This window comes from Dendrobates tinctorius, unplaced genomic scaffold (assembly GCF_039654945.1).
Source record: "Dendrobates tinctorius isolate UK_male_01 unplaced genomic scaffold, ASM3965494v1 ptg000077l, whole genome shotgun sequence".
Lineage (NCBI taxonomy): Eukaryota > Metazoa > Chordata > Amphibia > Anura > Dendrobatidae > Dendrobates > Dendrobates tinctorius.
The window spans coordinates 2,582,450-2,605,896 of record NW_027361745.1 but is presented as its reverse complement, the minus strand read 5'-3'; the positions used below and the strand labels follow the sequence as shown (position 1 = coordinate 2,605,896).

Below are 23,447 nucleotides of genomic sequence, written 5' to 3'. Positions count from 1 at the left end.
CAATGGAAGAAATGTTCGTGGTGCACACAGCAGAAGTGTCGTTGGAGACAGGGGTTTAATGACCATGTTGTGGGATGATTTCTCAAGTACCGCTAACACGACTGCTATTACTGCATCGATTAAAAGTGACAGGAGGCAGCAGTTGTCAACTATGGTTACAAACTACTTTTCCTCCCATATTGATGTTCTCCCTCACAGGTCATTCCCCTTTGACTATTGGGCCTCTAAACTGGACGCCTGGCCTGAATTGGCACAATATGCCTTACAGGAGCTCGCTTGCCCTGCTGCTAGTGTGTTATCTGAAAGAGTCTTCAGTGCTGCTGGATCAATCCTGACAGAAAAAAGGACCCGTCAGTCGACCCAAAACGTTGATGATCTAACCTTCATTAAAATGAACCATGCATGGGTTTCAAAGGATTTTGTCCCAGCTTCCCCTGATGATACATAGGTTACCAGAAAAGTGCCTTGATTTTTTCCTCCTCTTCCTCGGACTTGTCCAATTCCGCCCTTTGCAGCAGCTGAATTTCCAGCCAACACATCTACATATGCCAATTTTTAAACCTCCCTAACTGGGCTCCCCACCCCTCCCCCAACAGCTGGGGTCAAGACCTGGCGCACCCGGGCAAGTTCTGTTGCTCTGAACAGGTGGATGGGCCCACTGATGGCCAACGGCAATGGCACATAGGACAATACAGTGTCTCAGACGTTGGGAGGGCCCACTCGCTGTCAGACACAAAAGTGTACTATGAGGGGCCCTGTGACAGTACCGTCGACCACGATTGTGCCCCCCCTGCTTGGTCATGGCCACAGCACTTGCAAGTTGCAACACTTACCTCTCCCTGCTCCACCGCTGTGTAGTCTGGGCAGTTAAATCCTTCACAGGGACGGCCACTGGAAATTTGGTGTATTGGTCAATGATGGTTAAGATGTAGCTATGGCCTGTTTTGCTGGCCTCTACCTTCAGATGATCAATGGCTACCATTTGAAATGGACATCAACTTACAAGCGGATGCAGTGGTGGTTTATGATCACCTTTCACAGTTGTGATAGTCACAAAATTGCCTACGCCCTGTGGCTTCTGTCTTTTGCACTCCAAAATGACCAGACACATCATGATAGGCAGTGAGGACCATGTCTACATCTCTCCCTGTGATCACAATTTGATGGAGATGAGTAACGGTGATGTGATCCACGCTACTGCGATAAAGCAATCCTTTCTTCACAAAGAACCTTTTTCGCTTTCTCCACAGACACAGTAATTGAGGGTCTGCATCGCCACTGCATCATCTACCGGGAGATTTTCCCGCAATGAGTAATTACAAAAATTCTGCTAACACTCGACTTTGCATCTATACTTGTATCCATGTAGTTTCCAGTAGCGGAGATTCTGGACAGGCATACTGAGATTGAAATCTATACGAAGATTTAAAAGTACCACAACACTGTATACTGGTGTACGCTATGAATACCTTTCCCTTTCCAGCTGGCACGGGAAAGGAACAGAAGGAGAAAGACGTAGAACTGCAACCTAAGCTTCCATAAGAGAGAGAAGGAACAGCGTGGAACAAAGTAGTAGGAGAACAGAGAGGAGTTATGGGTTGGAAGAGGAACCCTGACTACAGGTTCTCAGCGCAAGTCCAGGGCACGGTCCCCGAGGTTGTATGGACACTTATGGTTCTTCAGCAGACACCGGTGGAGTAGTTGGCTGTAAATGCACTACTACCATACAAGACTTGGGGCACAACAGCAACTGAATAGAGAGCCAGGACTCTGGAGAAAGGCAGATTTTAAGGGATTCAGAAGGAGAATTGGAGGGATCCAATGGCAGGATATCCTTAAAGACAAAAATGTCCAGGAAGGATGGGAAATCTTGAAAAATGAAATTCTCAAAGCACAATTGTTAACAATTCCGAAAAGAGGGAAGAATAGGAAGCATTTAAGGAAACCAGGATGGATAAACACAGAACTTAAGCACATGCTAAAAAGGAAGAAAAAATGTTTATAAAATGGAAAGAGGGAGGCATATCTAAAGAAGAATATAATGCTGTCTGCAGAACCTGCAGGGCACAAATCAGATTACTAAAGCTGAAAATGAATTGAGGCTTGCAAGAGATGTCAAAAGCAATAATAAAGGATTTTGGGGATATGTCAAAAGTAAAAGAAAAGTCAAAGATGCTATAGGATTTTTACAGGATGAAAATGATGAAATGGTAAGACAGGATGTTGAGAAGGCGGAACTTTTAAATTCCTATTTTGCATCTGTTTTCTCTCAGAAAGGAAATGTAACATCAACTGTTCTTCACTGTCCTATTAAGGGAATAGAAGAATCCAGGATATCTATAAACAGAAAGATAGTGAGGAAACACTTAGCTAACCTAAATGAATTCAAGTCTCCAGGTCCAGATGAATTACACCCCAGAGTACTGAAGGAGATAGCAGAAGAAATTTTTGAACCCCTCTCCATAATCTTTGAAAATTCTTGGAGAACAGGAGAAGTCCCAGAAGACTGGAGAAGAGCAAATGTTGTTCCTATCTTCAAAAAGGGGAGAAGGTGGACCCAGGCAACTATAAGCCGGTGAGTCTGACTTCTATACCAGGAAAGATCTTTGAACAAATTATTAAACAACATGTATGTCAGTACCTGGATAAGAATGAAGTGATTAAAAGAGTCAGCATGGGTTTGTAACTAATAAGTCATGTCAGACTGACTTAATTTCCTTCTATGACGGAATCACTGATTGGGTGGATCAAGGAAATGCTGTAGATATAGTATATCTTGACTTCAGCAAAGCATTTGACAAAGTATCTCATGCAATCCTTATTGAAAAAATGACTAAGTATGGAATGGACAAGGCAACTGTTAGGTGGATTCATAACTGGCTTAGTGATCGGACCCAAAGAGTGGTCGTAAATGGCTGCACATCCAGTTGGAAGAATGTCTCAAGTGGGGTACCACAGGGCTCTGTCCTGGGCCCTGTATTGTTCAACATCTTTATCAACGATTTAGATGAAGGAATTGAGGGTAAACTGATTAAATTTGCTGATGACACAAAGCTAGGAGGGATAGCTAATACTAGAGAAGAGAGAGAGAGGATTCAAAAAGTTATAAATAAGCTGGAGAAGTGGGTAGCAACTAACAGAATGATTTTTAATAGGGAAAAATGCAAAGTGCTACATCTGGTCAATAAAAATGAAAAAAGCATATACAGAATGGGAGGAATAGGGCTAAGCAACAGCACATGTGAAAAAGACTTGGGTATACTAATAGATCACAGACTGAATATGAGTCAACAGTGTGATGCAGCAGCAAAAAAGGAAAATACAATTCTAGGATGTATTAACAGAAGCATACAGTCTAGATCACGTGAAGTCATTATTTCCCTCTACTCCTCTTTGGTCAGACCTCATCTGGAATATTGTGTCCAGTTTTGGGCACCACATTTTAAAAAATACATCAACAAACTGGAGCAAGTTCAGAAAAGAGCGACCAGAATGGTGATCGGTCTGCAAACCCTGTCTTATGAGGAAAGGTTGCAGGATTTGGGAATGTTTAGTTTGCAAAAGAGAAGACTGAGAGGAGACGTAATAGCTGTCTACAAATATCTAAAGGGCTGTCACATTGTAGAAGGATCAACTTTATTCTCATTTTCACAAGGAAAGACTAGAAGCAATGGGATGACAGTGAATGGGAGGAGACACAGATTAGATATTAGAAAAAACTTTTTGACAGTTAGAGTGATCAATGAGTGGAACAAGCTGCCATGAGAAGTGGTGAGTTCTCCTTCAATGGAAGTCTTCAAACAGAGGCTGGACAGACATCTGACTGGGATGATTTAGCGAATCCTGCTTTGAGCAGGGGGTTGGTCCAGATGGCCCAGGACGTCCCATCCAACTCAACGATTCTATGATTCTATGATTCTATGAGTCCCTGATAGAGGCTACAGCTGTCTGTCATACAAGTAGAGTTGTTAGGAACATCTGACAGGAGGAACTTCAGAGTACCATAGTGCTGGAGCTCTTCACACTAAAAGGCGCAATAGAGGAGTCGTTAAGGAAAGGTACATGTTGGCGGAATGTTGCAGAGGAAAAGCCTGACTTGCCCGGGAGGTTGAGTGAGTCTCTGCCCCGGAGGACACGGCACGGAGGCAGGCACCAGTGTGTACCACGAACTGTGAGTAAAGCTTTGGAACTGCAAGCCCTGGTGTCTTCCATACACTTGTGTGCCAACACGGTCAGCACAAGTGATGTGCTACATCTGGGTACCAACATTCCTCACACTGCCTGTGCCTATACACTGCCCTGGGGTTACAGCTTCACCTGTGGGGAGCTATACCATCTATGCTGCAACACACCATCAGCCCCAGAGGATCTGCACGCAGCGTTGGCTTAACATCTTGCTTGCCAAACACCACAGGTGGTGTCACTAACTATTCCACTTCATTAACTATAAACCACCATTGATTTGGGCACCCAGGGCCATGGACCGGGTCACCGCCGCTATGACACCTTTCCCCCTGACACCAGCCTGGTACCGAGCACCCCACAGCCCTTGAAGGGCGACCCAATTTTGGCATCACAAACAGGATGATGAGACCATCAGGTTCTGTGCGCCTGAAATTTGTCAGACTTTGAACTTTTTAAAATGTGCAGAAGACCTGATTTAATAGACTGTAAAATGGACATTAGAAATGGCCGCTGGCATGGAGAAGAAGGGCGTGAAGAGATGGGAGGTCCTAGGAAAAGACAGTGAAGAGTATTGGGCCTTCCCTGCCTGAATTACTATGTGACAGATGCATGGCTCACCCCCTGAGGGGTTCGTATACTGGCTTGGTATGGAGGCGCTGGAAGAAGACGCTGGCCCCGGAAGGGGGGAGCAGAAGAAGCCAGTGGCAGGAAAGGGGCTGAGGCAGGAAGAAGAATGCAAGAATGCCATTTTGGAGAGTGAGGGAAGGAGGCCTGCGGAGCAGGAGGAAATGGATCTCCCTGGCGCCATGGCTGACAGCTCCAACCTGAACTCCGGAATGGACCGCCAGCAACTAGAAGACGATATTGCTGAACTGACCACGCATCTGCAACTGAGGCAGGAGGCCTTGGAGCAGCTGAGATGGCAGCAGGCCCTGGAGTGGCCTACGCCTGCGGTACCCGCTCCACCAGTACCTGCTGCCGCTGCACCGGACTGTCCTACGGCAGCGCTGATTTTCACCTCCACGCTGTCTGTGCGGCTGAGTGCACCGGAGGACCCGAGAGCTGAGACCATGCACCTGCTCGCACCAGTTGCGGCTGCGCAGGTCCCGATCGAAACCCCCGTGGACCCAGAGCTGCCATCGGCCTCACCACCACTGACGCCCGGACCAGCCATTCCGGTGGATATCCCTGCAGCTGCCCACCATCATGAGCCTGCAACAGAGCAGAGACCGCACCGCCAGGAGGCCTCAGATACGTCAGATGTTCCTCCACCTGGGAAGGCCCTGGGTTGCACCACGGCTGCTGCAGCTGGCCAGGTCGTGCTAGACCTGGTCTGGGACCGGGATGACTGTCCCCAGGGGGAAACATCTGGACCCATAACGGTGGTGCCGCGGGCCCCAGTGGGCAAGGGCCAGTCCCAGGAAGATGAAGAGAACTGGGCAGGATGCCGGGCCACCATCCAGCAGCTGGCAGCGGAGTATCGGGAGAGAGAGCAGCGAAAAATGGCTGTGCTGGGCCCGGATCTGGCCCGGAAGGAGAGGGCCCGTGAAGGGCATTACGGCCCCCGGGATGCAGCTGGATGGGGACAAGTGCTGAATGTGAACAAGGAGAGGGGTTTTGGATTTATTGCGGACCCCAAGTGAATTAGTGACTTGTTCTTCAGCAGGAGAGATGTCGAGTCACATCTGAGGAAGGGACATCCTGACAGAGACCTGCAGCCTGGGGAGTATGTGACATTCACCCGGCATGAGGGGCTCAGGGGGTGGTATGCCCTGAATGTACGTTGTATTCCGGAAGAGCTTATTGAAAGGTACAAGCCAAAGCCACCTGTCGCTGCCCCTCCACCCACCGTTGCTACCCAGACTGCTCAGGTACCTGCTCCCAGGAACCAGGCTGCGCCCTGCAGCCCAGAGCAAAGATCCCTGGCTTGACACCATGGGAAGAGGAGTACTTGATGGCAAATGAGTACCTCGCACCTGGTAGCAGTTCCAGTTCAGCTTCCAGAACCCCAGGAGGGGAAAACAAGTAAACACTTACAAAATCTTGTTACCCAGGAGGGTTTGTTTGCACCAGTTGTGCCTTTTTGTTATCATGTTTTTCTGGTAGCACTTTTGTTGCCTAGTTTTTGCAATGGCAGCGTTTTCTAATTTTGAACTAGCGATCATGAACTTGGAGTGATCCAAAAACTCTCAACTGTAAATAGTTGCGCCTCTTTAGGTGCCCTCTCTTGGTTTTACATAAAAAGACACTTTGCGAAGATAATGCTTTTGCATGGACATTTTTCGAAGTTGATGTCTACCTCAAAGGACACTGCAAGAAATCCCAGCTGGGAGTGGTGTCCAGCACTTACAAGAATAATTGTTGAATGTTTTACTGTGAAGTATTTGATAATGTGTTTTATAAGAGCATTAGTAACTGAGAAATGGCTTTTATAGAAGAATTAGGAATGTCTGATATAGAGATGAGTGATATGAATAAAGAATTGAAAGTGATAGGTGACGGACCAGGTACTTGCGGTCAGCGTCTTGCATCTAGAGGAAGAGAGAAAAATGTGTTACAGAGAATAGCACTTTGAATTGAGAATTGCACTTAGAATTAAAAATTTTAGATAGAATTTAAGATAGAATTGTTTGTAATGTTCAAGATGAGTACCTCCTATACTAGGAAGATTAGTATAAGAAAAGTTTGTTATGCATTACAAAATTTTTTCTGTTTCTTTGCTGTCTACTTTGTTATCTTGCAGCCCGTGGACGTGCTGTGGTTAACAGGGGGGTATGTGGTGCCCCTGAGGCTCAGTCACCACAGAGGTACTACACCTTCTCCTAAGGTGTAGTGCCCCACCACCTAGGCAAGTCGGGAACTCCTTTCCACACTCCAACACCTGCACCCACACACAGGATAGTTCAGCAATGGACCAGATGGCGGCTCCATGCTTAGAGGGTATCAGATCACCTTTCATGGGTCCTTGCTTTGTAACACGAGATGTGCTGGGAGGTGGGTGGAGTTGAGATATATAAAAGGTTGGGAAGGTTTGGAATTACAGGTCAGTCTGACGGGAGGTCAGGCGGGAGAAGGACAGTCAGTCAGGAGAGACTGAGGACGGGTCCGAGAGAGAGGAAGGAGTGCTGCAGCTGCCTCAGTGACCTGAGCCAGCTGGCACGGGAAAGGAACAGAAGGAGAAAGACGTAGAACTGCAACCTAAGCTTCCATAAGAGAGAGAAGGAACAGCGCGGAACAAAGGAGTAGGAGAACAGAGAGGAGTTGTGGGTTGGAAGAGGAACCCTGCCTATAGGTTCTCAGCGCAAGGCCGAGGCCCGGTCCCCGAGGTTGTATGGACACTTATGGTTCCGCAGCAGACACCAGTGGAGTAGTTGGCTGTAAATGCACTACTCCCATCCAAGACTTGGGGTACAACGGCAACTGAATAGAGAGCCAGGACTCTGGAGAAAGGATACCCCGATAGAGGCTACAGCTGTCTGTCATACAAGTAGAGTTGTTAGGAACATCTGACAGGAGGAACTTCAGAGTACCATGGTACTGGAGCTCTTCACACTAAAAGGCGCAATAGAGGAGTCGTTCAGGAAAGGTACATGTTGGCGGAGTGTTGGAGAGGAGAATCCTGACTTGCTCGGGAGGTTGATTGAGTCTCTGCCCTGGAGGACATGGCACGGAGGCAGGCACCAGTGTGTACCACGAACTGTGAGTAAAGCTTTGGAACTGCAAGCCCTGGTGTCTTCCATTCACTTGTGCGCCAACACTGTCAGCACTGCTACATCTGGGTACCAATATTCCTCACACCGCCTGCGCTTATACACTGCCCTGGGGTTACAGCTTCACCTGTGGGGAGCTATACCATCTATGCTGCAACACACCATCAGCCCCAGAGGATCTACACACAGCGTTGGCTTAACATCTTGCTTGCCAAACACCACAGGTGGCGTTATGAACTATTCCACTTCATTAACTACAAACCACCATTGATTTGGGTGCCCAGGGCCATGGACCGGGTCACCGCCGCTGTGACACCTTACCCCCTGACACCAGCCTGGTACCGAGTGCCCCACAGCCCTTGGAGGGTGACCCAAATATGACCCTGACTGCCGCATTCAAGGTGGATTGGAGAGGAGAAAGTTTGGTAAGAGGGAGACCTGTTGTGAGTTCATTTTCCCCTTTACCACTGAGGCCCGATGAACTCCCTCTTCTAGTAAAGAAAGATAGTGAGCCTGATTATCAGGCATCTGGGTCTAATGATGATGATTGGCTGAGTGGAGTTTCTGACTGGATATAAGTCTGTCCACGCCCGTCTGCTCTGTGGGTGATTTCTCTGTGGATCCTTGGATACCAGTCTGAATTCCTGCTCTCCAAAAGCTAAGTTTTCTGCTTTGCCGTTTGCATTTGTACGTTGTTTTTGTTTTGCTGGATTTCTATCATTCCCTGCTGGGGTGATCTGAATTCCTTTAGCTCTGTCTTCAGAAAATACCTGAGTGCTGATATAGTTTTTGAAGCCTAGTCGCTTCAGGGCCTTTTTCCTTATCAGCCTGTTGGCTTATGTCTTTTCAGGGTTTTTGCAGATTGCAGACAGCAGCTGTCCTATCCTGTCCTATTTTAGTGAGTTTGGGCACCATTGTTTGCTCAGCCTATCTTTCTATCTGTGTGTGTGTTTTTTCATCTTGCTTCAATGTCATTATATGTTGGGGGCTGCCTTTTACTTTGGGGTCTGCTCTGGGGCAGTTTAGTTTTCCTTTTCTGTCTTTAGACTATTTAGTTTCTCCGGCTGTGATCGAGGGGTCTAGGGCACCGTAGGAACCCCCCACGGCTACTGCTAGTTGTGTTGTTAGGTTCAGGGGTCTGCAATCTGATAGTTGCCAACTTCTCCGGTTTTCTGGACTTAGCTGCTATTTTTGTGTCTGCCTCCTACGGTGACTCATTCATAACAGGATCACCCGCCGAACCGCAGATCCTAGGGTACTCAATAGCAGGAAAGAATTGTAAAAAAAAAAAAAAAAAAAAGGTGTGTATATTTTTTTCCTCTATATCTCTGAGGCCGTAGGGGGAATTTTTTTTTCTCTCAATGGGGATAAAGCAATTGTCTGATCGTGTGGAGCAGCTCGCTGCGGAAGTGGGGGAATTTCCGCCTACCTTGCTCATTCTCATACTGCTGAACCAAAGATTCCCACACCTGATGTATTTTTTGGGGATCGGTCTAAATTTTTGAATTTCAAAAATAATTGTAAATTATTTTTTGCCTTGAAGCCTAACTCGTCAGGGAGCTCCGCGCAGCAGGTTAAAATTGTCATCTCTTTGCTGCGTGGCGATCCCCAGGATTGGGTGTTTTCTTTGAAACCTGATGATCCTATTCTGACTAATGTGAACGCATTTTTTCAAGCCTTGGGGTTGTTGTATGACAAACCTAATGCCATTGATCAGGCTGAAAAGACCCTGCTGGCATTGAACCAGGGTCAAGATTCTGCAGAATCGTACTGTCAAAAATTCCAAAAGTGAGCGGTACTTACTACCTGGAATGATAATGCCTTGGCTGCTCTCTTTCGGAAGGGTTTGTCAGAAGCCGTAAAAGATACTATGGTGGGATTTCCTGTTCCCTCTGGTCTTGACGATTCTATGTCATTAGCCATTCAGATTGATCGGCGATTGCGCGAACGCAAAACTGCATGAGTGGTGTTGCCACTTGTTGAACGAGTGTCTGAGCCTATGCAATGTGATAGAGTTTTGTCCAGAGAGCAGCGTCAGGAGTTCAGAAGGCGAAATAAGTTGTGTTTTTTCTGTGGAGATGCGTCGCATATTATTTCTGTGTGTCCTAAACGAGAGAAACGCTTTGCACACACGTTTTCTGTTGGTGGTGTTCAACCTAAGTTTCTTCTGGCTATTACTCTGATCTGCTCCCTGTCCACATTTTCCGCCAAGGCTTTTGTGGATTCGGGAGCAGCTCTAAACCTAATGGACTTGGATTTTGCTAAACGTTGTGGATTTCCGATGACACCTCTGCAGACGCCTATTCCTTTGAGGGGGATTGATGCTACTCCTTTGGCAAAAAATAAACCTCAGTTTTGGACCCAGGTGGTAATGCGGGTCGCCCCAGACCATCAAGAAAATTGTAGATTTTTGGTGTTGCATAATCTGCATGATACCATTGTTCTGGGGTTTCCCTGGTTGCAAATTCATAATCCAGTTTTGGATTGGAAATCTGTGTCTGTGGTGAGTTGGGGTTGTCGGTGTGCCTTTAGTGAGGCTCCGGTGTTTTCCACCTCTCCTCAGTCGCATGATGTTCCTGATTATTTGGCGGACTTTTATGATGTATTTAGTGAGAATGAGTCTGCGTCTCTGCCTCCTCATAGAAGTTATGACTGTGCAATTGAACTGAGCCCGGGGTGTAAATTCCTCAAGGGTCGGCTCTTCAATTTATCTGTACCCGAGCACGAGGCTATGCGTTCCTATATTAAGGAGGCGTTGGAGAAGGGTCATATTAGACCTTCCTCGTCACCCTTAGGTGCCGGTTTTTTTTTGTAGCCAAAAAAGATGGATCATTAAGACCTTTTATTGATTATCGTGCCCTCAACAAAATTACTGTTAAATATCAGTATCCGTTACCCCTGATTTCGGATCTATTCTCTAGAGTTAAAGGTGCTTGTTGGTTTACCAAGCTTGACCTCAGGGGGGCGTATAATCTTATTCGCATTAAGCATGGGGATGAATGGAAGACGGCGTTTAATACTCCGGAGGGACATTTTGAGTACCTGGTGATGCCTTTTGGGCTCACTAATGCTCCTTCTGTCTTCCAGTGCTTCATGAACGATATTTTCCGAGATTTTGTCAATAAATTTTTGATTATCTATCTGGATGATATTTTGATCTTCTCCAAGGATTGGGATTCTCATGTGGAACATATTCGGACTGTGTACCGGATCTTGAGGGAGAATTCCCTGTATGTCAAAGGATCTAAATGCCTTTTTGGAGTACAGAGGATTTCTTTTTTGGGATTTATTTTGTCTCCGTCAACTATTGAAATGGACCCGGCCAAGGTACAGGCCATTCACGATTGGGTTCAGCCCACTTCTTTGAAGGCCCTTCAGAAGTTTTTGGGTTTTGCTAATTTTTATCGGAAATTTATAGCAAAATTTTCTAGTATTGCCAAGCCATTGACTGATTTGACTAAGAAGGGTGCTGATGTGTTAAATTGGTCTCCAGAGGCTGCTTCTTCCTTTCAGGAGCTGAAGCGAAGATTCACCTCCGCCCCGGTTTTGCGGCAACCTGATGTCTCACTTCCGTTCCAGGTAGAGGTGGATGCTTCTGAGATTGGTGCAGGAGCTGTTTTGTCCCAAAAGGATCCTGTAACATCTAAAATGAATCCCTGTGCTTTCTTTTCCCGAAAGTTCTCTCCATCTGAACGTAACTATGATGTGGGGAATCGGGAACTGTTGGCCATGAAATGGGCATTTGAGGAGTGGAGACATTGGTTGAAGGGAGCTAAGAATCAAGTCATGGTCCTCACTGACCACAAGAATTTGATTTACCTAGAGTCGGCTAAGCGCTTGAACCCTAGACAGGCTAGGTGGGCCTTGTTTTTTACACGTTTTGATTTTGTGGTTTCTTTTTTTCCTGGAACTAAGAATGTCAAGGCAGACGCCCTCTCTAGGAGCTTCTTTGCTGATTCTCCTGTGGTGACCAAACCTGCTACCATCTTAGGCGAAGGGGTAGTTCTTTCTGCAATCTCGCCCGATTTGAGACGCGCTCTGGAAGAGTTCCAGGAGGACAAACCTGAGCGTTGTCCCAGTGGAAAGTTGTAAGTTCCTGACCAGTGAAGAGGAGAGTGATGTCTGAAGTTCATTGCTCTGCTTTGGCTGGTCATCCAGGTATTTTTGGTAGTAGAGATCTGGTGAGTCGGTCTTTTTGGTGGCCCTCCTTGTCTCGTGATGTCAGGAATTTTGTGCAGTCCTGTGGGACTTGCTCCTGGTCTAAATCGTGTTCTCGCTCTAGTGGGTTGTTGATGCCTTTGCCTGTCCCCAAGAGGCCATGGACCCATATTTTAATGGATTTTATCTCTGATATGCCTGTCTCTCAGAGAATGACTGTTATTTGGGTGATTTGTGATAGATTCTCTAAGATGGTCCATCTTGTACCACTACCTAAGTTGCCGTCTTCCTCTGAGTTGGTACCCCTGTTTTTGCAACAGGTGGTTCGCTTGCACGGGATTCCTGAGAACATTGTATCTGACAGAGGGGTTCAGTTTGTGTCTAGATTTTGGAGAACTTTCTGTTCCAAGCTGGGAATTCAGTTGTCCTTCTCCTCTGCTTTTCACCCTCAAACCAATGGGCAGACAGAGAGAACAAACCAGACCTTGGAGTCATATTTGAGGTGTTTTATTTCCGCTGATCAGGATGATTGGGTTTCATTTTTGCCCTTGGCCGAATTTGCTTTAAATAATAGAGCTAGTTCTGCCACTTTGATGTCACCTTTTTTTTGTAACTTTGGGTTTCATCCTCGATTTTCTTCAGGGCAGGTGGAGCCCTCTGCCTGCCCAGGTGTTGACACTGTGGTGGAGAGAATGCACCAGATCTGGGACCAAGTGGTGGATAAGTTATCTCTCTCCCAGGAAAAGGCCCAGCGGTTTTCCAACCGACATAGGACCATTGGTCCCCAGTTTAAGGTTGGTGATATGGTGTGGTTATCATCAAAAAATATTGCTATGAAGGTGGCTTCTCCTAAGTTTAAGCCTAGATTTATTGGACCTTACAAGATTTTGGAGATTATTAATCCAGTCTCTTTTCGTTTGGCTCTTCCTGTCACATTTAAAATCCATAATGTGTTCCATAAGTCTTTGTTGAAGAGGTTTGTTGAACCTGTTGTTCCTGGGGTGGCACCTCCAGACCCTGTATTGGTTGAAGGTAACATGGAATATGAGGTAGAGAAGGTACTGGATTCCCGTCTGGCTAGACGGAGACTCCAGTATTTGGTTAAGTGGAAGGGTTATGGTCAGGAGGATAATTCCTGGGTCTCTGCCTCTGATATTCATGCCAAAAGATTGGTGCATGCCTTCCATTGTGCTCACCCTGATCACCCTGGTGGCGTGGTTGAGGGTTCGGTGACCCCTCCTCAAGGGGGAGGTACTGTTGCGAGTTCATTTTCCCCTTTACCACTGAGGCCCGATGAACTCCCTCTTCTAGTAAAGAAAGATAGTGAGCCTGATTATCAGGCATCTGGGTCTAATGATGATGATTGGCTGAGTGGAGTTTCTGACTGGATATAAGGCTGTCCACGCCCGTCTGCTCTGCGGGTGATTTCTCTGTGGATCCTTGGATACCAGTCTGAATTCCTGCTCTCCAAAAGCTAAGTTTTCTGCTTTGCCGTTTGCATTTGTACGTTGTTTTTGTTTTGCTGGATTTCTGTCATTCCCTGCTGGGGTGATCTGAATTCCTTTAGCTCTGTCTTCAGAAAATACCTGAGTGCTGATATAGTTTTTGAAGCCTAGCTGCTTCAGGGCCTTTTTCCATATCAGCCTGTTGGCTTATGTCTTTTCAGGGTTTTTGCAGATTGCAGACAGCAGCTGTCCTATCCTGTCCTATTTTGTGAGTTTGGGCCCCATTGTTTGCTCAGCCTATCTTTCTATCTGTGTGTGTGTTTTTTCATCTTGCTTCACCGTCATTATATGTTGGGGGCTGCCTTTTACTTTGGGGTCTGCTCTGGGGCAGTTTAGTTTTCCTTTTCTGTCTTTAGGCTATTTAGTTTCTCCGGCTGTGATCGAGGGGTCTAGGACACCCTAGGAACCCCCCACGGCTACTGCTAGTTGTGTTGTTAGGTTCAGGGATCTGCAATCTGATAGTTGCCAACTTCTCCGGTTTTCTGGACTTAGCTGCTATTTTTGTGTCTGCCTCCTACGGTGACTCATTCATAACAGAGTCCGATCAGAAGAGAGTTGCAGTAGTCCAGACGAGAATGGATAAGATCAACAGTAAGAGCCTTAGCAGTTTTAAAGGTGAGAAAAGGTCGGATTCTGAAGATGTTTTTAAGATGCAGGTGACAAGAGCGAGTGAGTGATCGGATATAGGGAGTAAAGGAAAGTTCAGTGTCGAATATGACCCCAAGACAGAGGGCATGCTGCTTGGGAGATATGGTTGAACCCTCCAGGGTTATTTCGATGTTAGGTAGAGTGAGGTTAGTAGAGGGGAGAAACACAAGAAGTTCAGTTTTGGAGAGATTTAGTTTCAGATAGAGGGAGGACATGATGTTAGAGACAGCAGACAGACAATCCTTGGTATTTTGAATTAGGGTAAGGGTGATGTCAGGGGAAGAAGTGTATAATTGGGTGTTATCAGCATAGAGATGATACTGGAACCCAAATCTGCTGATAGTTTGTCCAATAGGGGCAGTGTATAGAGAGAAGAGGAGGGGGCCTAGGACTGAGCCCTGCGGGACCCCGATAGTAATGGGACGAGGAGAGGAAGAGGAGTCGGCAAAAGATACAATGAAGGAGCGGTCAGAGAGGTAGGAGGAGAACCAAGGAGAGGGCTTTGTCCTTGAGGCCTATAGATCGGAGCATAGTGAGGAGCTGGTGATCACTAGGGGTCAAAAGCGGCAGAGAGATAAAGGAGAATCAGCAGGGAGCAATGACCTTTCGATTTAGTTCAGCGTCAAATTGTCCCATTGTACCTAGAGGTATTTTAGAGCCATATGGAAAGATTTTAGTATGCACTTGCTGTAAGACTGGCTTTGTTTTCAATTGTTCATATGCATTGCTGTCTATGATATCCACTGAAGCTCCCATATCTATTGTAAAGGTGATATCCGTGTGACAGATGGTGAGCGTGATACAGGGAGCCTGCACTGAGCCAGTGACAGAGGTCGTGAACACGTAGTTCTCAGCCACAGACATTTCTTCGGTATCCTGATTTACCATTTTTATATTCGCCGGCTTTGTCATAGACAGAGGAGACTTGTTGTGCGCTGACTTGCAGACAGCTGCAAAATGGTTCCCTTTTCCACATTTACTGCATGTTTGTCCTATAGCTGGACATTTGTTCAGGTGGTGAGGGAAATCTTGTCCACATCTATGGCATTTCTTCTGTTTCTGGGCTTGCTTGTCTTGTGCACTTTTATGTTTGAGATTATGCACATGTAGATTATCCCCATTCTCCATTGCGGTGGCCTGATGATCACCTATCTCTATAGCACGGGCCATCTTGAGTAAATCATGCAGAGAGATCCTGCTGCAGAGCTTTACGCCTTAGGTTATTAGACGAGCAGGTGACAATTACTTGAGTTAGGATTTCATCATCTACATCCGTAAATGCACATCCATGAGCTAGCTCTTTTAGACTTGTGACATAGGTGTCTATGGATTCTTCTGGAAGCTGCTTAGCAATCCTGAACTTGTATCTCTCATATCTGATGTTCTGTTTGGGGTTGAAATAGTCAGTGAGAGCTTTGGTGCAGTTGCTGTACATGTCTGTCTCTGCTGCAGGTAACATGCTGTATATGTCACATGCTCCTGTGCCGACGCAGTGCAAGAACACGGCTCTCTTTCTTTTCTCCTCTTTTACGTCCATAGCTTCCAGGAAGTTCTCAAACTGGTTTAGCCATTTTCTCCAGGTATGGGAGAGATTAATGATATCAGTCATATCAAACTGTGGAAACGTGTGCAAGTAGTCAGCCATGATGGAGTCTCTCAGTGGCCCTGGCATGTGAAGCGGTAAAGCAGGGGTTAGTACTCACAGCAGCAGGTGATTGGATCCCATCCTCGTCGCCAGTTGTAATGTCCACAAGGTATAAGAAATTCAAGAGAGAACGCTTTAACTGTATTTTATTCTTCTCCTTCTTCCTCCAGCACACAGCATCACATTTCCCTCATCAGGCTAAACTGAAACTGAAACTCCTCCAACCCACTTCCTGTCTATAACCTTCCAGTCACAAGATTTTCTTTCTTAAAGAGACAGGTCAAATCATTATAGATTACAATGCTCTGATACATTTAAGTTTGACAAAAGTGCAAAAAAAATATGAAATCAGAAAGGGGGAAACACTTTTTCACACAACTGTGTATCTACTTCAATAGCATTTTGCAAGGGTTGAAATTTGGAGTTGAAATTATTGCCAAAAGTTAATTATTGTGTTGTACAAAATGTTTGGTAAAAGAAAAAATGTCAATAGAACACTAGAAAAAACCCTGTACAGCGGCTAAAAATGTGTGAGCCACAGAACCCCGACGACCACTGGCACCAGCCGCCCGGGCGTTAGTACTGCCAAACAGACTGCACTTGGCTCATTTGCCTCCGGTAAGTGTATTGTGGGGAACTAGCGGAGGCCATTATGGTAAAGACGGCTCATCACTCATCTCTCACAGCAGGATTATGTTACATCTAATGGGAAAAATGTGATTTTGAGTCAGTGATCTGCACAGAACTGGATGTCTGATCGCAAACAACTAATTTAACCCCTTTCCTACATTAGACGTACTATTCCATCCATGTGACCTGGGACTTAAGTCCCAAGGACCGAATAGTACATCATAGCCATCAGAGGCTCCCCCCTTGGGGAGCGCCGCTGATGACGGCTGGGTGTCAGCTTCTTATCACAGCTGACACTCATCAGTATGTGTCAGGGGTGGTTACAGACCGCCCCCGGCACGTTAACCCCTGGCACACTGCGATCAAACATGATCACAGTGTACCGGGGGTTTAGGGAAGCATTGGCATGGAGGGCACTCCCTCCGTGCTTCCCTGCGACCCCCACAGAAGCGCGATGTGCAGCAATGCTGCGGGGGCCTCCTTCCCTGCAGGTCCCCGGATCCAATATGGTGGCGGGGACCTTCGGGGACCTGCAAGGAGCCGGCTTCCTCACTGACCGCAGAGGGCAGGCATGAGGAAGCCTGTGCAGTGCCTGTGTCAGATCGCTGATCTGTCACATGACAGTAATGTCCCCCCTGGGACAGTGTAATAAAGTTAAAAAAAGAAGTGTAAAAATAATTTATAAAAAATCGCTAAATAAATTAAAAAAAAATATTCCCTAATAAATCCATTTTTTGAAAATAGAAAAAAAACAATAAAAGTGCACATATTTGGTATTGCCGCATCCGTAATGATGCGCCCTATAAAACTGTTCCCTTAGTTAACCCCTTTTGCGAACCCCTTAAAAAATAAAAATTAAAAACGAAGCAAAAAATATTGCATTTATCATCATACCGCCGAACAAGAAGTGCAGTAATGCGCAATCAAAAAGACGGATATAAATAATCTGGGTACCGCTGAAAACATCATCTTGTACAGCAAAAAATGAGCCACCACACAGCATCATCAGTGAAAAAATAAAAAAGTTAAAGCTCGCAGAATAAAGCGATGCAAAATAATTATTTTTTATATTAAATTGTTTTTATTGTATAAAAGCGCCAAAACATAAAAAAAGACATAAAAGAGGTGTCACTGTAAACGTACTGCCCCGAAGATTTTACCACACGCGGAACAGTGTAAACGCCCCCCCCAAAAGAAATTCATGAAATGTTGGTATTTGTTCATTCTGCCTCCCAAAAATCAGAATAAAAAGCGATCAAAAAAGTCAAATGCCCAAAAATGTTACCAATAAAAATGTCAACTCGTCCCGCAAAAAAAACCTCATATGACTCAGGCTGGTTTCACACTTGCTTTTTTTTGCAGCGCGTTTTCCCGCAAAAAAACGCATTGAAAAAACGCATACAAAAGCATACAACTGCTGCGTTTTTTTCAAGCATTTTTATGAGCATGCATGAAAAAAACGCAGCGTTTTTATGCGTTTGTATGCGTTTTTAGTGCGTTTTTACCGCGTTTGCGTTTTTTTCCAACATTAGGTGGCCCCTCACACTAACCCAAACCATGACTTTACTAACCCTAACCCTGACCCTAACCCCAACCCTAACCCTAACCCTGACCCTAACCCTAACCCTAACCCTAACCCTGACCCTAATCCTTAACCAAACCATACTTAACCCTAACCCAAATCCTAAACCCTATCTAACCCTAATCCTGACCCTAAACCTAACCTAACCCTAACCCTAACCCTGACCCTAACTCTTAACCAAACCATACTTAACCCTAACCCAAACCTAAACCCTAACTAACCCTAACCCTGACCCTAAACCTAACCCTAACCCTAACCCTAACCCTGACCCTAACCCTAACCCTAACCCTAACCCTGACCCTAACCCTTAAACAAACCATACTTAACCCTAACCCAAACCCTAAACCCTAACTAACCCTAACCCTGACCCTAAACCTAACCCTAACCCTAACCCTAACCCTGACCCTAACCCTAACCTTAACTCTGACCCTAACCCTTAACCAAACCATACTTAACCCTAACCCAAACCCTAAACCCTAACTAACCCTAACCCTGACCCTAAACCTAACCCTAACCCTAACCCTGACCCTAACCCTAACCCTAACCCTAACCCTGACCCTAACCCTAACCCTAACCCTAACCCTGACCCTAACCCTTAACCAAACCATACTTAACCCTAACCCAAACCCTAAACTCTAACTAACCCTAACCCTGACCCTAAACCTAACCTAACCCTAACCCTAACCCTGACCCTAACCCTTAACCAAACCATACTTAACCCTAACCCAAACCCTAAACCCTAATTAACCCTAACCCTGACCCTAGACCTAACCCTAACCCTAACCCTGACCCTAACCCTAACCCTAACCCTAACCCTGACCCTAACCCTTAACCAAACCATACTTAAACCTAACCCAAACCCTAAACCCTAACTAACCCTAACCCTGAACCTAAACCTAACCCTAACCCTAACCCTGACCCTAACCCTAACCCTTAACCAAACCATACTTAACCCTAACCCAAACCCTAAACCCTAACTAACCCTAATCCTGACCCTAACCCTGACCCTAAACCTAACCCTAACCCTAACCCTAAACCCCCTTAACTAACCATAACTCTAACCCAAACCCCTAAATTCCATGGTTAACCCAAAAAAACGCATGTGCAAAAAAACGCATACATAAGCTTGCCAATGCGCACATACAGTATGCGCACCCATAGACTATAATGGGTGTCTTGCTGTAAAAAAACGCATTGCGCGCGCATGCGTTTTTTTGAGGCAAGTCGGACGCACCATAAAATGCAACAGGTTGCATTTTGTGCGCCCGAGCGCATACCGCAAAAAAACGCATGCGCGGTAAAACGCGTACAAACACATGTGTATGCGCACATAAGCGCATCCCATGCAAAGTATAGGAAAAAAACGCATGCGCTATTTAGCGCTAAAATACAGCGGAAAAAAAACGCAAATGTGAAACCAGCCTCAGTGGGTCAAAATACGGAAAAATTATAGCTCTCAAAATGTGGTGATGCAAAAACTATTTTTACAATAAAAAGCATCTTTTAACGTGTGACAGCTGCCAAATATAAAAACCCGCTATAAATAGTAAATAAAACCCTCTTTTATCACCCCCTTAGTTAGGGCAAAATAATAAAATTTTAATAAATGTATTTATTTCCATTTTCCCATTAGGGTTAGGGTTAGGGTTAGGGCTGATATTAGAGTTAGGGGTGTGTTGGGGTTAGGGTTGGAGTTAGAATTGGGGGGTTTCCACTGTTTTGGTACATCAGGTGCTCTCCAAATGCAACATGGCGTCCAATCTAAATTCCAGCCAAAAAAGTCAAATGGCGCTGCTTCTCTTCCGAGCTCTGCCATACGCCCAAATAGTGGTTACCCCCACATGTGGGGTATCAGCCTGCTCAGGACAAATTGCACAATAACTTTTGGGGTCCTGTTACCCTTGGGAAAATAAAAATTGGGGGTGAAAAGATCATTTTTGTGGAAAAAATATGATTTTTTAATTGTACGGCTGTACTTTATAAACTTCTGTGAAGCCCTTGGGGGTTCAAAGTGATCATCACATATCTAGATAAGTTCCTTGGGGGGTCTAGTTTCCAAAATGGGGTCACTTGTGGGGGGTTTCCACTGTTTAGGCACATCAGGAGCTCTCCAAACGTGACATGGCATCCAATCTGAATTCCAGCCAATTTTACAGTGAAAAAGTCAAACGGCGCTCCTTCCCTTCCGAGCTCTGCCATGCACCCGTACAGTGGTTCCCCCCCACATATCAGGTTTCAGTGTACTCAGGACAAATTGCACAATAACTTTTGCAGTCTAATTTCTCCTGTTACCCTTGGTAAAATAAAAAAATTGAACCTGAAGTAATTTTTTTTGTGAAAAAAAGGTAAATGATCATTTTTTTAAGCATTCAAAAAATTCCTGTGAAGCACCTGAAGGGTTAATAAACTTCTTGAATGTGGTTTTGAGCACCTTGAGGGGTGCAGTTTTTAGAATGGTGTCACTGTGGGTATTTTCTATCATATAGACTCCTCAAAGAGACTTCAAATGTAATGTAGTCCCTAAAAATAAAATGGTGTTGTAAAAAAGAGAAATCGCTGGTCAACTTTTAACCTTTATAACTTCCTAACAAAAAAAAATTTTGGTTCCCAAATTGTGCTGATGTAAAGTAAACATGTGTGAAATGTTACTGATTAAGTATTTTGAGTGCCATAGCTCTGTGATTTAAGAGCATAAAAATTCAAAGTTGGAAAAATGCAAAATTTTTGCCAAATTTCCATTTTTTCACAAATAAACGCAAGTTATATGAATGAAATTTTACCACTAACATGAAGTACAATATGTCACGAGAAAACAATGTCAGAATCACCGGGATCCATGGAAGCTCCAGAGTTATTACCTCATAAAGGGACAGTGGTCAGAATTGTAAAAATTGTAAAAATTGGCCCGGGCATTAACAAGCATCTGTCAGTGTCCTGCGTTATTGATTAGGCTGTTGGGCACTATCGGATTTCCATCGGTCATTATGGTGCGGTGACTTTATTATTACTGGGATGGGTTTTTGTTATAGGGAACCTGACAGCTCATAAACATGGCCATCATGTGTCACACATTGTCTGTATGATTTCTGCCATGTATGTATGACTCTGAAAGCATGCGGTATTTCAGAGAAAAAATAATGTAAGAGCAGCTCAGTGACAAAACCTCATGGAGACCTGTCTAAGAGTTCTCTCCCCGTCATCTTCTCCCTGCCTGTTCCCCGTGTGTGACCGGTCTCTCCCAGCATGCATGTAGAGGCAGAGACCTGGCAGTCTGTGTTATCGGGTGGGCAGAGGCTGCCATGGTCAGGCCTTTCCCTCTAGTCACCAGTGCGGCTTGAACCCCGGCGGCTTTTATAGTATGTTTTTCTCTGAAACAACAAAGTCAAACATTCCTGGTGAAATCAAGCAGCCGATGTCTGATAATCGCTGCCTGTGATCGGGCACCAGGTATCAGCCATCAGGTTCCCTCTAGAGAGCAGGAAAGGGATGGGACACAATCCTAGGAGACCACAGACCATTATACACATTATTCCAGGACAATTTAAGGAAAATTTGCTGAAAATCTACATTTGTTGGGAAAAATTATCTGAACCAATTAAATTCAAATCTGAAAAGATGCAGCCCTATGTAACCCAGACAGATGATGAGCACATTGATAAGACACATTAGTAGCAATTACTGTGAACTGGAACATGATGACAGCTACAATCACAATAACCGGCACAAGCTCCTCCGACCCCAAAATAATCATGGACTTGTCAGATATTATATGGTGATTAGTAATAAGTCCCTGATTTGTACAGACCGACCAGGAATTTACAGACAGTTGGTGACCCAGGACCCCGTAAGCCTCATTTAGTATTTCTGAAAGGTCATACATAGAAGCCAGTACTGATCGATTGGTGGAGCGAGGTCTGCAGCAGTCACTATTCTCACCACGTATGGACACTACAGACATGAGATCATGACTTACTGTGTACATGATATAACCATGTCAATGCGATCTCGATATCCTAGATCCTCTGCCTTTTGATCCACCGTTAACAGCCCACCAATGATGAAATCTCCATCCTGGTAAGGATTTTCCAAAATATGATCAAAATCTTTTATCTTGAGATCACAGACAGATTTTGTGAAAGGAAGCCATGGAATCAACAGTATAATAAGGAAACTGATCATCTCCTTATACATAATAATATAATTGATAAGAAGTAGATTCTCTTCTAAGTGATACGTGATGAAGACGCTCGAGCAGCAGTGACACAAAGCACACGGCTCATAGGATCAGTGACATGAAGACGGCGATCATCTCCCCTCTTTTTATACAGAATGATGGGATATATTTTGCATTGTCTGATCTCATCACACAGTATTCTGGATCCGCTCCCCGATGATTGTGATCTGAACCATCTTTACACTGGATAATTGAAGAATAAGATGAAGGAACAGAAATAAGACTTTATATTCGCTCTTGTAATGAAACTTATTTTCTGTTGCTTTAACACAAACCCATTTCTCAATCATCAGAATGGACATTAACCCCTTTTGAGGTTCTCTTATTGTATCACATGACTGTGGCGACATTTCTGCCCCATAATTTTCAGCTATTGTAGCCCCCCACTAAGCCGTCTCTGGGGGAAGGATGTCTGATAGTTCTCACCTCCATACAGCACAGTGCGTCCACTGGAATCTTTCTGGGAGCTGTGGTGGGATGCAGGAGGGTCTTCTTCTGCCAGGGGTCGACTCAGGAATCCTTTGTCCATGATCCGCACACACACAAGAGATGAGCGTGAAGCACTTGACAGGTTTTTTTTATAGAGAGGGATAAATGGTGAATATTTTAAGAGGAAAAGCAAGTATCAGCAAGACAAAGTGAATTACAGATTCTTCAAGTACAGAAGCAATTTTGGGGCTTTGCAGTAAACCTGAATGTTAGGGATGACACTTAGCCCTTAAATTACAACAGGCACACTCATAATATCCCAGCAAAGAGCAAACAGATGAATGGCATACTAGGGCACACAAATCACCACATTAACAGACGGAGCTATTTATCTGAAGTATTGCGGTATATATTTCAGTCAAAAAACGGAGGTGCTTGCATGAAAAAACATGAATATTTCAATGTGGAGCGAAAAAAGGAGAAATATGCAGCACTCACCGATATAGCTGAAAATCTGTGCGTCTTTGTTTCACATAAATTCCATCAATAGATATGTGGACATGCAGGACGTTAGAGGAATGCTAGGGGAGGGAGGTGCTGAACAACGGCCGTTTCGCGATTACTCGCTTCACACTCATAATATCACTAAAGCTACAACAGGCTGCAGCAATGGAAAAAGCACAAATATTGGGGCCCAGTTGTTGTAATGTCGGCGCACTTG

General features: G+C 45.1%; 1 protein-coding gene across 1 annotated transcript in view; it reads right to left on the bottom strand.

Moving 5' to 3' along the window:
• Window positions 1-22,826, bottom strand: part of LOC141096660 (vomeronasal type-2 receptor 26-like) — a 282,139-nt gene extending 259,313 nt beyond the window's left edge. Inside the window, exons 1-3 of the mRNA XM_073583373.1 lie at window positions 22,724-22,826; window positions 22,432-22,559; window positions 22,037-22,173 (exon numbers count right to left, since the gene is read on the bottom strand). Of these exons, the coding sequence (XP_073439474.1) occupies window positions 22,037-22,173; window positions 22,432-22,559; window positions 22,724-22,826 (368 nt within the window). The remainder of the gene's footprint in view (window positions 1-22,036; window positions 22,174-22,431; window positions 22,560-22,723) is intronic.
• Window positions 22,827-23,447: the final 621 nt, after the last annotated feature.